The sequence below is a fragment of the Camelus bactrianus genome, chromosome 1 (genome assembly GCF_048773025.1).
Source record: "Camelus bactrianus isolate YW-2024 breed Bactrian camel chromosome 1, ASM4877302v1, whole genome shotgun sequence".
Lineage (NCBI taxonomy): Eukaryota > Metazoa > Chordata > Mammalia > Artiodactyla > Camelidae > Camelus > Camelus bactrianus.
In genome coordinates, this window is record NC_133539.1 from 96,341,939 (window position 1) to 96,355,916 (window position 13,978).

General features: G+C 39.0%; 2 protein-coding genes across 4 annotated transcripts in view; one reads left to right on the forward strand and one right to left on the reverse strand.

Annotated features, from left to right (window-relative positions):
• MED12L (mediator complex subunit 12L) overlaps nt 1-13,978 on the reverse strand; it is a 625,134-nt gene that overhangs the window by 35,274 nt on the left and 575,882 nt on the right. For all 3 annotated transcript variants that reach the window (XM_074369503.1, XM_074369491.1, XM_074369496.1), the window contains 10 exons: nt 12,425-12,613; nt 11,786-11,860; nt 11,485-11,675; nt 10,512-10,673; nt 8,510-8,621; nt 6,044-6,133; nt 4,962-5,071; nt 4,397-4,532; nt 3,423-3,584; nt 1,265-1,627 (listed from right to left, as the gene is read on the reverse strand). In XM_074369503.1, the coding sequence (XP_074225604.1) occupies nt 1,265-1,627; nt 3,423-3,584; nt 4,397-4,532; nt 4,962-5,071; nt 6,044-6,133; nt 8,510-8,621; nt 10,512-10,673; nt 11,485-11,675; nt 11,786-11,860; nt 12,425-12,613 (1,590 nt within the window). The remainder of the gene's footprint in view (nt 1-1,264; nt 1,628-3,422; nt 3,585-4,396; nt 4,533-4,961; nt 5,072-6,043; nt 6,134-8,509; nt 8,622-10,511; nt 10,674-11,484; nt 11,676-11,785; nt 11,861-12,424; nt 12,614-13,978) is intronic.
• The window catches only part of P2RY12 (purinergic receptor P2Y12), a 44,474-nt gene continuing 34,122 nt past the window's right edge, over nt 3,627-13,978 (forward strand). Inside the window, exon 1 of the mRNA XM_010951983.3 lies at nt 3,627-3,922. The gene's annotated coding sequence lies outside the window, so the exon portion shown is untranslated. The remainder of the gene's footprint in view (nt 3,923-13,978) is intronic.

Below are 13,978 nucleotides of genomic sequence, written 5' to 3' on the forward strand. Positions count from 1 at the left end.
ACCCCCAAAGACCTCAATTCCCTACTCAAGTCCCTCCTGCTCTCGTCTAGTCCTGAAGGATGAAGGAAAAATAAAATCTCAGTTCTCTGTAATACAGCCCATTGGAAAGAGGCAGCTTCAGGAGAAGTGTGGGAGAAAGGGACAGGACCAGGACCCACGTGGGGAGTGAGAGGAGTTTTAGGTCTTTCAAAGCATCTTTAAAGAACAGAAACCCATCCATGTGAACATGCAGGCTAGGAGACCCAGATGTGGGGGAGTGGCAGTCTGATCTTACCAAGCATCTTTTTCAAGACACAGAACTAATGGCAGGAAGGCTATACAAGAAGGGGGCACTGATGTTCCAGTGGCACCCAAAAGTGATGGTCGTCATTTCTAGAATAATATTAATCACCAAGCTACCAGCTAGGAAAAGATGTTTTGGTTTTGACATAGGTGAACGATAATTAGTCATGATGTTTGAACACCAAATTATGAATATTTTTTCCTCTGTATAACAAGAATACTCTTGAGTTTTATAGAAAAATGTCTCAAATTCCCTCTTGAGTATTTTTGAGGTGAATTTAATTGGGAAGATATTTTACACATTAGTTCTATAAAATTATTTTTAAATTACCATCTCATGGATTTCTGTTGTTTTCAGAAAATGTTGCTCTAGGTAGGGAAGGCTAACAGGAAAACAAAAATAAAACTATTTTAAATTATGTTTATTTTATATCATATAATTTCTGAAAATATGTGGTAAAGAAACAGAATATACAGGAGAGTAAGAGGAATGGTAAACTATGAAATCTCAGAAACGTCCTACTGGATGTATTAGATGCAGTTTCATCTAAGGAAAGCAAACAGAGTTTTTACGTTAATTCACTACAGGTATCAACTGTTCAAAATACAAAAAAAAATATTTTAGACATGCCTCATAATAAAAATAGGTAAGAGGAAGAGATGTTATAGGCGAAAAAAATTCAAGTTTCAAATCTGAGAAATTGTGAGGCACTGATAAATGAATATTAGTCACAATCAAAGCCTAAAATAAAACAAAGTTATAAAAAGTAGAGGAGGAAAAATCAAAAGCTAGGATTCTGTCGTCTGTGGCAAGTCACCATTTGTGTGCCACTCCATCAGTTACCCCTGAGCCTTGTCAGGGTAACTGTTACAAACGGGCTTATACTAATCTTGGGAATGTTTCTAGGGATAGAATTCAGGAACTAGTAAACCTTCTACGAGATGCTAACATGCCAGAGATCTCTCTGCTTCCCCTACTCACATCAGCTCGCGAGCTGGGTTTCGTCTTGCGCTTCCTTCCCTTTGTTTTCTTCTCTTCATCGGCTGTGGTTTTTCCCTGATCTGACAGCTCAGCTGATTTCCTCTCGGGTTCCTGAGAGATGGGAGATGTGGGCTCTTCCTCCTCCTCTTCGGGAGGCAGGGGCAGCGGCTCGAGGTAGTAACTCCGGGGCTTGGGCATGGGGTGTGTGTGATACAGGAGGAGGTGATGCTGTTCCTCGTACTTGACCACCTTTCGGTCCACTCGGACGGTCCCGAACCAGGCCCAGGACAGAGGAGCAGGGTTCTTCTGACCCTCAAACAAATCCCATGGGGACACTTTCTGCTTCGTAGAGACCTGGAGACCCTGTGGTAAAATGACACGCCATGACCACATGCTCCGATCTTTCCCTGATTCAGAGGCCAGGCTTGCTTAAGACATGGATCCAGAGGACATTCTGGCTGGCGGGGGCCTCAGAGAACCGAGCACACGGCAGACGGGCTTGCTAATGAGTCTGGGCTGACACGGGATCACTGCGAGCAGCAGCTAGAATCTGGACCTTTAAGTCTGGTTTTATGGTTCTTTATACCACATGACACTCTGTTCAGGCTGGAACACCAGATAGTCCAGCGTATTTTTCTGTAGGTGGCATTTTTTTTTATTCAGTTTTTTTTTAATTCTAAAAAAATACTGCTAAATACTTCTAAAAAATTACTGTAGTAAACTATAAACCTTTGGAATCTATTTATTGCTTTTAAGATAAAACTTAGGAGTCAAGTTATATTCAGCCTCTAATTGGGATCAAATTAACTTCAAACACGTGTGGACTTGATTCAGGCACCTTTCATGTACTTGATCAGGCAGTCTCTAAACAGTTCAGTAATATTATTGTAGAATTAACCTGCACCAACAGGTACAAATAAAGTCCTTCAATTCAAGCTTATCTCTGCTGAGGTTAGAAGACAAAGCGCTATTCTGTTTCTGAAAATAAAAGCTTCTTATTTTTGGCATTAATTGGTGCTGTCCCTTGGTACTTACCCTGGTATACCAATTTGAAAATATTTTTCTTCAAAGTGACCCCACAAGTAACTGCTCAAGGCATTCCACATCAATGTTCCTACTCCTACTATAGGTCCTCTTCCACGGGTGGCCTCATCCAACACCAACACTCAGTTACCTAATATCTGCCTTGACATTAGACCAAGAGCACATATACAAATGGCTTCTAGATGTGTCACCACTGGAGAGCCCACCAGCACGGCAAACTCAACTTACCCGTGACTCCAGCTTTTCCTCCCTCTACAGCCGTGCAGGCATCAGCACTCAGGGCACCCCGTTACTGCAGAACCACTTTCCTCCCAAGAGCATAAACGCTTCCCTGTGCCTGTGCCACCCCGTGCCCTACCTCCTGGCTAACTCTTAATCCTCCAGAATGATTCAAGTGTCAGTTTTCTTGAGGAACCCGCTCTGACTACCTACCGCTCACCTGTGTGTGCGGGCCCCCTCTCTGGGTCCCCGCACGCTCTGTTCCACGACATACAAATCTCACCAGGCTGTAACTGTCCGCTCCCCGCTAAGGGTAGGAACCCTTTCCGCTCTGTGATTTCAGTGATCTATGGTTGCTCCATGTTCACGGAAAGAATAACTGACCCCTCTTCTCATATTTTAGAGAAACTTGCCTAATATCTTATATACACAAGTGTTCATTAAACATTGTTAAATTAGTAAGAAAATAAAGTGTTGTCACTATAAAATATTTTGTTGACTCAAAATAGCTTACTACATGAAGACTATCATCAATAAAATTTTTATCATCTACTAAAGGTATTCTGTTTCCAATTCTGCAGTAAAATCAAACCTGACCTTTCCTATTTTTTCTTTTTTTTTTTACACTAAGCTTTCACTTAGTTTTCCCTTGATGGGCTTCAGAAATTCACTTAAATTCAGAACAGTTTTAAATGAAGATCTTCAAAGATTTGGCCTGTCTGTATGATAATGTCAAGAACCACTGCATTTAAATGACAAGACTATGTTTTAAAAAATTAAGAAACAATAAAATTAACATGTTTTACATGCCCTCTAGGAAGACAAGAAAATGTAGTTTGCTTTTGTAAGTTCATATATTTATATATATACATGAGAAACAAACATTTACTCTTGCCTGTTTTTTATCTATAGAGTCGAATCCAGCAATTTTGTTTCCCTTTGTGTCAATCAAGGAACCCATAGGTTCACAGGTGATGACATCACATGTCTGTTTTGGCAAAGGTAGCAACTGTCGAACTTTGTCAATACTTTCTGATCGTTTGTCTCCCAGCTCTTTCTAAAAAAAAAAAAAAAAAAAAGAGAGAGAGAGAGAAGTGGGCCAGAAGTGACAATGAAGGCAAAAGCTAAGAAGAAGGAAGTTCCTCTATGAAACATTTCCGTTTTTACAGCTGGAATGTTCTTTAACCTTGAATTTGGTCTATGGGGCAGCTCTCATTGAGAGTAGTATGTTTCATTTCTCTTATTTAAGTAGAAAATAGAACACATATACAGGCACCCTCGTTACACAATAAACATCGCTGTGCTGAAACGATAAAAATCCAGAGTAGTATTTGCAATCAGAAGGCAGGAGCTGCAGCTCGGAACACGTCCTCCAATCCAGGGTCAGACCACAAGGTAACCACTGGCTATTTTGTTAGTAAAGTTGTTGGACATGCTGATTTTTTTTTTTCCGCAATTGTTTGTTTACAGTTTATTTCAAAGATTGTGTTAGTGCCTAGTTAAATGAATTGAATTTAGAAATATCAGTGCAAATGTTTATTTTTCAACTGCATGCTGCCAGTCGAAGGTCAAATTATTCCTCAATCTAATGTTGGCATTTTGGTTACATACTTGATACCGGATTTCTGAAGTTCCTTAAAAAATTAAATGTTTTATGAGTATGATTTTTTATGAAAAATCTTCAAGCTACATATACTTACAACTTTTGGGTACTGGGAAGCCAAGGTAAAGCCAATAGAAAAATAGTCACATTACATTAAGTTGAATGCAATAAGTAACATCTAATTTAAGGAGTAATAAAATAACATGCACTAAATAATAAATCCACAAATAATATGAGCTCATAATACAGGCAGGCCACAAACTTACTTTTAGTTTCTTTACTAAGTTCATGTATGCACGTTTGTTCTCTTCAGAACCCCCTGGGGATGCATTTGATAGGTCAGAGGCCAGTGTTCCATTGATTAAAACACCCAGCATGTCAAGAACTGTTGTGAATAATTCACTAAGAGGAGAAAGAAAATGTTTTCACCTTAAAGCAAAACCAAGACATTCTTAACTAACTGAACTTTTTAATTTAAGGTATAGAATTTTTTTTAAGTTTTCTTTTTTTTTAAATGTATTTATTTTAAAATACAGTATTTTTTAAATTGAAGTATAGTTGCCGTACAATATTATATGTTACAGGTACACAAATAGTGATTCACAAATTTTTAAAGGTTATACTCCGTTTATAGTTATTATAAAATATTGGCTATATTCCCCATGTTGTACAATACATCCTTGTAGCTTATTTTATACCTGACAGTTAAGGCACAGGATTTTTTTTTAAGGTACCCAAGAAAATAAGGTGTGGAAGACTTTGTAGTCAGTGTATCAAAGCTTCCACCATGCACGCATGCAGTAAAGTCCACGTGAAGTGGTAAGAACATACTTGTTAGCGTGCATGTCAACAGTTCCAGAAGTAATGATCTGAAGGAGGAGGAGGGCCCAGTCTGTTGTCCACTGCGTGCTCCTCTGCACCGTGTCAAACATTCCTCCCACCTAGCACATAAAAAACACGGTGACAAAATCTGCATAGTGTTACAGAGAAAATATTACCTCCATCACTTCGTGCAGCCAAAAGTTTGTCACTCTTTCTAGTACCATCAGCACAGGAATTGGTCATTCAAATAAAGGGGGAGGGGAGGGGTACCTGAGTGTGGACACATCATTAGTATGAATTATACGCTAGTATAACCAGCTCTTTTTTTGTTCCTAAACTTTCATGATATCCAGTTTCATGATGTACCATTTCAGTCTAGTTAAATCTGAATAGGTCAAAACCAGGAAATCTGATTTATCTGCAACTTTGCATTGTCAATTACTACTGAATCTAAGCCTGTTGCCATAGTAACACTTAGGCATATCCTGTAACACAGAAGTAATGATGAGCAGGAGGCTTGCCCCCAGGTCTGCTGGTTCACGTGTGGGAATTAATATCAAATACCAGGCAAGCCATCATCCAGAGTAGCTTTTATTTGGGTTTGTGCAGTGATAAAAGAAAAATTCCAAGGAATGTGTAATGGGCAAGGAGTCTTAAATTTCTGTGAAACCTCCCTGCAGGATTTGTCTTTATGATCAATTTGATGGAAAGCTTGATAACATTTTGACTTAAAGGACATTTTAATATGGTTTTAAAATAAGCATAGTGAAAGTTTACACTCATCTCAAATCAGTAGTCCTCTAAGACCTAATCTTGGCACAAATGAAAAAGAATGAGAGAGGTCCCTAGGGGTGCGGTGCAGGAAGCAGCCCAATGCCTAAAATACCTCCTGCTGTCTAGAAGCCAGACCAGACAGGAAGGACAGAGGCCGGGAAAATGGAAGGTTAGAGAGACAGGGAAGTAGAAAAGAGAGCGAAGAGAGGCACCTTGTAACAGGGACTGTGACCATGGTAGGAGAGGAGTGGAGAGCTGGAGTTATTGTCACATTTAGCTAAGTTTAATGGAGGGAAAACGCCAGAAGAGTCTCTTACCAAATTTAGGCGGAGCTGCAGTGCCTCGTGCATCATCTGCCGAGCTTTTATGTCATCCTGGTATCGTTCTTCTCTCCAGTTACTTAAAATCTAAATGAGGAAAAAAAAAACAAAACTTGTTTTCCCTGTTAAAATTTGATTCCTCTCATATTTAAAGTTAAATTGAGCTTTTTACTGATAGTCAAAAACAACTTCTTAGTTTAACAGATAAACAAACAAGGGAAAAATAAAATTTGAGCTTTCCTCCCCTTCCTCCAAGCAGATAGAAATCTGGTTATTTCTTTGTTATCTAATTACATATCCAGTTAAGAAAAATCTTATCTAATTACATATCCTAAGTCCTAGAAAATCCTTTAGGGGGCCATCAAGTTAAGCATTAACAAAAATGAAGGTACTTTATTCCTTTGATAACTACGTAAGTTTAAAAAGCTAAAGTTCTAATCTGTTCTTAGAAACAATGATTAGTACATACATATAAACTGAAAAAAAAAAAATTGCAGTATATTATATATATGTATTTATGTGCAATATAATGTATATGTGCAGTTAGACTATAATAATTCTACCTAATAAAATGGAAAAAGGCAAAAAAAATTTTTTTAATCTATCATTTCACTGGTCTTATAAAGGTAAGTATGAAGCTAAAGATAGATAAAATTACATTTTATATTGTCTTATATTTCTAGGGACATGCTGTGAATCCTAGCGAATGTATTATTTTGATATTTCATTGAAGGGAGGCTTGTTACCTTTTAGACTTGTCTTTCTTGATAAGGATTACGTAAGCTATTTTGAAAAATGTGACATCTTGGGCATCAGTTGAAAGGCATATCAATTTATTAAGAAAGTGCTTCCTGAGTCAGACTAATGTTGGGGAAGGGAAGGTTTGCTTAGGAAGGCAAACCACAAGAAGGGAACACCCAGAATCAGATGACATAAGGAAAAAAAAAAAACCCACACTGCCATGCTTTGAAATATGGCTCCTAATAGGAATCATCTTAAAAGAGCTGAAATGAGTCACATGCAGAAGTAACTGAGACCAACAGATGGACTTGTAAGTGCACTGCACAGTTAAAGGAAAGAACTTTGCAAATCGCATCAGAAGGTACGGATGGACCTTCCCTAAGGCAGGTGAAAGGTGCAAGGCAGTTTAACAAAACACACAGGCTGTCACAGGGTGTCATGCAGCTGAAATTCTGGCAGCGAGACAAATAAAAATAAGTTTGGAACATGTGGTATCAATCAGGGCAGGGGGCTAGATAATGACTGTGGTCTGACTTTTACAGAGTGATGGAGTGGAGGGCAGGGAGTGGCTAAGGAGGTGATATCTGAGCGGAGAGAGACCTGTGGAGGTGAGGGAGGCGGCCATGCCAATAACTAGGAACAGCCTTCCAGGGAAGGGAAGGAAAGACGCAAAGCCTCTGTAACGAGAATGTGCTTGGCAAGTCCAAGGAACAGCAACACGGACACTGAAAAGAATGGAGTGGGCAAGGCCATGACTGGCAGGAAACAAGGCAGAGGTGGGAGCCAGTGCCAAATCATGCAGGGCCTTATACAACCAGACAGTGAACTTCTATTCTGTTTTAGTAAGAAACACTGCAGCATTCTGGGTACTGGAAGAATACGTGGTTTACACTTATAAAGGATCCCTCTGGCTGCTGTGTAGAGAGCAGATCTCACATCGCCAAAAGGTAGGAGATGACGAGAGGACCAAGTGACTTGTTCGTGTTCATCCAGGACCACTCAAGAAGACACAGTGTCATGGAACCACAGCCCCACAGGACACTCCATTGGGCTCTACTGCAGGATTAAACACCCCACAGGACCACCCTATCCACTTTGCTCCATTCTATACTTTCTAATTCCAATTTGATCACTCAGTTTCTTTGTGGTGCATTGAAAACGAGTGCCCCAAAGAGTGACCAGGAGAACTGTGGTTGGTGGAAAAGCCAAGTTCAGATTCTCTATAAATGAACCAAAATGACTTCTGACTTGTAAGTGAGTGCCTTGTGCACTTGACCGGCATCCGTTTGGCTCTGGCAGTAAAACTGAGTTTCTGAAGCTACAGAGCTCAAGCTCAGACCCTGCCTGCTATGTGGAAACTCAGCTGAGGACCTGGAGAGAGGTCTGTCTGTCTTATGGCCATGCCTCCTGCAACACAGATTGCTCCAGCACCTCTCCCAGGAGGCAGGGTCGGGAGAGCAGTAGAGACGACAAAGTTATGAGCAGTATGCAGATGTTACTTCTATAGTCTACAGGCACTCATCCAACGCATAATTAATATGACACTGTTGTTCATCTCGTGGTGACCAGAATGCCAGGCAGGAGACAGGATATGGACTATGTTTCCTGCATCTAGTCAAAACCTGTTGGGCCCTTATGAGTTTAATCTCAGTATCTGAAAGGAGAACAAATGGATGCCGTTAGAAAAATACTTGTCTGGCTCAATATTCTCCTGCACTTTACCTGATTAACTTGATTCTGCAGAGATGTTAGGAGGCCTTCCCGTTGTTCATCTTGTCCCTTAAGGCAGGTAAGGACCAGTGAGAGGAATGGTTGTTGACTCAAAAGAGACATACTATGAAGGAAGTAATAACAGCAGATCTAGTTAGAAAGAACACATTACTTCCTGGGCAACACTGATTTCCTGCCCTCGGGTTACTGGCTCTTATTTATTTTACTATTTGAAAAGGGAGTGGAGAACGAAACAGCCAAGGCTACCTGAAAAGTTAAATCATATCTCTAACTAACGTGATTAAAAGCCACTGTAATGCTTCTAAATAATTTAATATTTTCTCTTGCCCCTGAAGGCATTCCCAAACTTACATTCATACTGCATGTGAGTGTGTAGGGGGTGCAAAGATTAGAGAATGTGTCGCTGACATCAGTAAACAGAATGTAAAGATACATATCAGGAGGAAAATCACTTGACACACAGAATACAATGAAAAATTTCAACATTTCTCTCAAGCAGTATCCTTATTTGGGGTCCAGGAAACAGGCTCTAGGATGGTTGTGCTTGTTTTGTTTTTCAGCACATTTCTCAGGACCAAATAGCAGGCATGGGCAGAGCTAAGATTAGCACCAGGTCTGAGGGCTCCAGAAACAGCAGGCTTGCTAGTGTCCTCTAGGGCGCAGCTCCGCCACATCCCACGGACTTGACTTGTAAAAGAGTTTGAAGACATTTGGTTAAAAAACTCCATTTTAAAAATTGGCATTTTAGTATTATTTCTTCAATGATCAGAAACAACTGACAAATCACACTGACTAACTTTGCTACGCTGGAAATAAAAATTTCTTAAAATGAGATCAAGATCAGAATATTTCAATCTGCTTCATCTTCCACCAGCAGAACAGAGAGAGGCTGACCTGGGAAGAGACATCTTTAAACTCTGCAATACCATCTGTCCCCGCCGTGGGAAGTGAGGCAACAGACATAGCATCATAAACTTTGAGAACTAAAATTGAGTCATCTGGTTGGTTAATAAATACAGGCAACAATGATGAAACAACCAGATATTAAACAACATACATACAAAACTAGGTCAATATCAAAATGTATTTTAATTAAGAGGGCAGATTCAGAGGCCAGACCACTGGGGTTTAAACCCTAGCTTTATACCTCCTTAGCTGCATGTCCTTGAGAAATTTACTTAATCTTTCAGTGCCTCAGTTTATTCATCTATAAAAAGGACATAATGAGCACCCACCACATATGACTGCTGTGAGACTTTAAAAGTTCATGTAGGTACATGAGTTTTATACAGGGGCTGGCATTTCATGAGGGCTCCGTAAATAGCAGCTCCTAAATTATGAGTGATTAGGGGACAAGACACTTGGATGTTCAGAGCTTTTGTTTTTCCACGTTAGGAAGTATCATTATATCCTTCCACTCCTGGGGTGCTAAATCCATCACACTTTCACATTAGAGTGTGCTTCTGCTCTTTCTTGTTACGTGGTCAGTTTTCCAGTATAATTATCTGAAACCTTTCCTGGGGCATAAACTTAAGAAAACATTAAACTTGAAGGCTTATAAGTTAGTATCTAGTCTAGAACAAGAGCCGGAAACATTAAAAATATTAGTAACTATTTCAGGGCCCAGCATGACAGAATTATAATTCTATGGCTTTCAACATAAATACTTAAATAATAAGAAAAAAAATTAACTGTTGAATACAGGGACCAAGGGGAGATCCAGATCTGATTCAGCAAGTGGGGCTGAAAAGTCAGGATTTTTAACAGTTCGTCAGTGTAATTGGGGCATCTGGGCAGGGCTGAGAACTCGTGTACAAAATATGATCATCTGGAATCTCTTAGGAACAGAGCCTTGCCTAACAGAATATTTTCAATTCCATTTAAAGATGAAATTTCTGTGGACTCTGTACAATGAGCGTGGATGTCTGTAGGATTTTGGATTTTCTCAACTGCTCTTTAAACCCTCACATAGAAGTACATCTTCCAGCCATACCTTTTCTGTTTTTGTCTGTCTCGTTCCTTTTTTGAGGAAGAACCCAAGTGCTGTCCCTTCTCCAGCTCCTCCCCAGCGGCTTTCAACACCCTTCCTTGCACAGAGGTCGGCAGCCTGGCAATTAGGGGGGCCACCAGCCACACGCCCCTGCGTTCGGAGGAACTAAAATCAGAAACAGGTGTTATTCCCAAGGAGGCATCCTCTTCTCCCTGCTCTCGCAGTTCCACCGGAAACTCCAAAGCATAACTTTGATGCACAAGACACACCGATTAGTCTAAATTCTTCTCTTTTATTTCTACACGATCTTTCCTCTATCCAAATACCAGACACTTGCACACAATTTTCAGTCACTGACGGAGAGCAATAAAAGGTGGGGTGCCGAGAGGATACTGTCACTAAACTTTTTTTATAATCTATAAAAGTGTTTTTCCACGGTTCTGGCTTTCTGAGCAGTGACAGTCCTTTTGTCCAAAGAGTAATACGCTTTTCTGTCATGGTTAAAATAGGAAATGTTCTGATTATGCTTAAGCATGTTAATAACCAATTTTCCAAATTTTAAAATCCATTCGTTACACTTTATACCAAAATGATGAAATACAAGTCAATCTGCCTTTTGTGATTATCATTTGAGCAAAACTGCCAATTAATAAAGACGGCAGAAAGAGTGTTTCCTACATAATGAATGCCATGGAATACAGTAGCCTCAAGGGACAGCAGAGAAATTCATCCATCCCAGATGCCCTCTGTGGTTCCAAGGAGTCTGGGCCTGATTGACTTAATATCCCCAACGCCAAGACATCACCCACCTCAGCAGCACGACCCTTTAACTTATTAAATAATGACAATCGACACTTGCAAGTAATTATTTTCTCCACATTCCTGCAGCTTTATGAAAAACTGCTTTGTGCAAATAAAAGGTACAGTTACATGTGAAAAATTAATGACAGCAATATAAAACTACAGAAAAAAATACCTTAGGAATGTCTTTATCCCATTCTGTCTTGTGCTGCCTGTATCAGCACTTCCAATCCCGTTTGGGTTGAAGAGGCCCATACCCGAATTAGGAGAGTTATTGTTCAAGTCGGCGGACTGCTGGAATACCTCTATTGTCGCCTTTGCAATGTTGTCCAGCAGGTTGTTCATTTCAGCCACCGAACCAGAGCCCTGGAGTTGGACGTAAGAAAACCAGCGTGCATGTGTTTTATGCTGCCCTCAAATGTGGTTTAGCTTTTCATAAAATTTGATAGACATACATGCTTTCAATATGTACTCACAGGGTCCTTCAAACACTGTTTGATCATTAATTGAAGTTCCAGCCAAGACTGCCTCAGTGTCCACTGCTCAAGATTCTGGGGAAAATGGATTTAACACATTAAAAATATTGAATATATCTTAAAATCTAATAATTCCTTGCAGTTTTCCCTCTCTCAAAAAACAGAATAATTCCACACAAAGGATTTATATAAATCAAAAGGCTTCCAAGTCTCTTACAGATATTCATTATAGACACAAAGAAATAAATAGCAATATTAAAATAATGTGCCTCACTCAGTTAGGCACGGGAAAGAAAGAAGACAAGCATTTCTCCCAAAAGTTATCTAACTAATCCCATTACAAAATGATTTCAGTATTTTTTAATAATGTATTTAAGACAATCCCCTACAAAGCTTATTTCTCATGTAAATACAGCACTGAGTTAAAATACCAATACTTATACAATGATTGTATACAATTTGCAGCATGTATATCTAGCCAGCAATAAAACATGGCAATTACACAAAAAATTGGGAGTTCTAAACTTCAATTAATTCTGACTTTAAGAATTAGTTAACAGTGACACATATAACTCTGGTTATAACCACAGAAAAATGTGTCAAATGAGAAAAAATACAATCTTTTAGATTATCACTCACCTGAAGAATACGTTTAATGTGCTGTCTTTGTAGGTTGTCCCCCTCTGTACATTCTTTAATGCCATGAGGATAACAGATAAGCTGCAATAATTTCTGTGCTTGCATATTTGAGAGCACAGGGTCCAAGATAAGTTCTTTGTCTGTGCATAATCTTTCAGGTTCTTTTAAGCAGTGTTCTCCTACCCATTCCTGAAAATAACACAGCAGTGAGACTGACAGGCAGAGACTATCCGTGTATGTAACATGTACTAAAGTCATGGTGCACAATAAAGCGGGCAGGAATCTTCCCATTAAAAAAAATATTAGATGAAAAAAGTAGGAGGGAACAGACTTACAGACCAATTTTCTAGCATTTTGACATCTTAAAAATACAAAGTGGAACCATGGTTACAGAAAATTTTAAATAAGGAATGCAAAAAAAGAAATGTGCCGGAAAAAAAGAAAAGAAAGCTAAGTAAAGAAAATACTGGTATGTGTTTTCAGTTGGAGAATGGGGCCTTGCTTTAAGTACTGTTTTGTAATCATTCTTTAAACTTGCTATATAACAAGAATGATTCTATATTATAATATGTTTTCATCATTTTTATGATGCATTATAATATATTCCACTGAAGAAACAGAACCCAGCATAGCATTTATAAAATTATCTTTCTTTTGGATGCCATAATGAATAATGTTACTGTTATAAATAACTATGTGTGCACATCTATTCTCTGTACAATTATTTACTTAGGATAATTTCATAGAAACGCAGTTGCTGGGTAAAGGAGGAGAGCAAAAATTTAAGGCTACTGATGCATATGGCTAACTGACCTCTGGAGTTTCCACCAATCCAAACCTCTACCAGCTATTCTCTACCATTTTTTCAAAGGCAAACTCTTGTACTAAATGGGGTAAAAAATCACTAACAGTACCAGAGCCAAATTTGAACCCAGATCTATTTCAGATGAAACCTGCTTAACTACTACACCAATGGCTCAATGCTGGCTGTCCATTAAAATCATCTGGGGAGCTTGTTAAAATTCCAAAGCTCCAGCCCCATACCAGAGCAATTAAATCAATCTCAGGTAATGTCACCCAGACACCAGTAATATTTTAGGCATCAAATTTTCTTAAAACTCCCCAAGTGACTCTAGTGTGCATCCACAGTTAGAAACCAAGGCACAACTCAGTATATTCTCAATATCTATATGACTAATAGCTAACGTTTACCATGGTTACAATTACCCTTAATAAAAACATGACCCTGTCAACATTATGTCTACAGCAAAGTGAAAAAGAGTATATATGGTGTATCTTTTTTTTAATAAAGAAGGAGAATTTCTACAAAATGGAAAGATAAACCAGAAAATAATGGACTCAATCACCTAGAGCAGGGAGGACACAGGGTAGAAAAGTTAAGGGAGGGAGGCGTGCATCTCTGAGTACACCTTGTTGCTAGCTGACTCTTGGAAGTACGTTATTCTAAAAACAGAGCCAGGGTAGAAAAAGAAATCTAAACTGAATGCATATAGATATAAATGAAATCAATTCTATTTCAAGTGAATAACACAT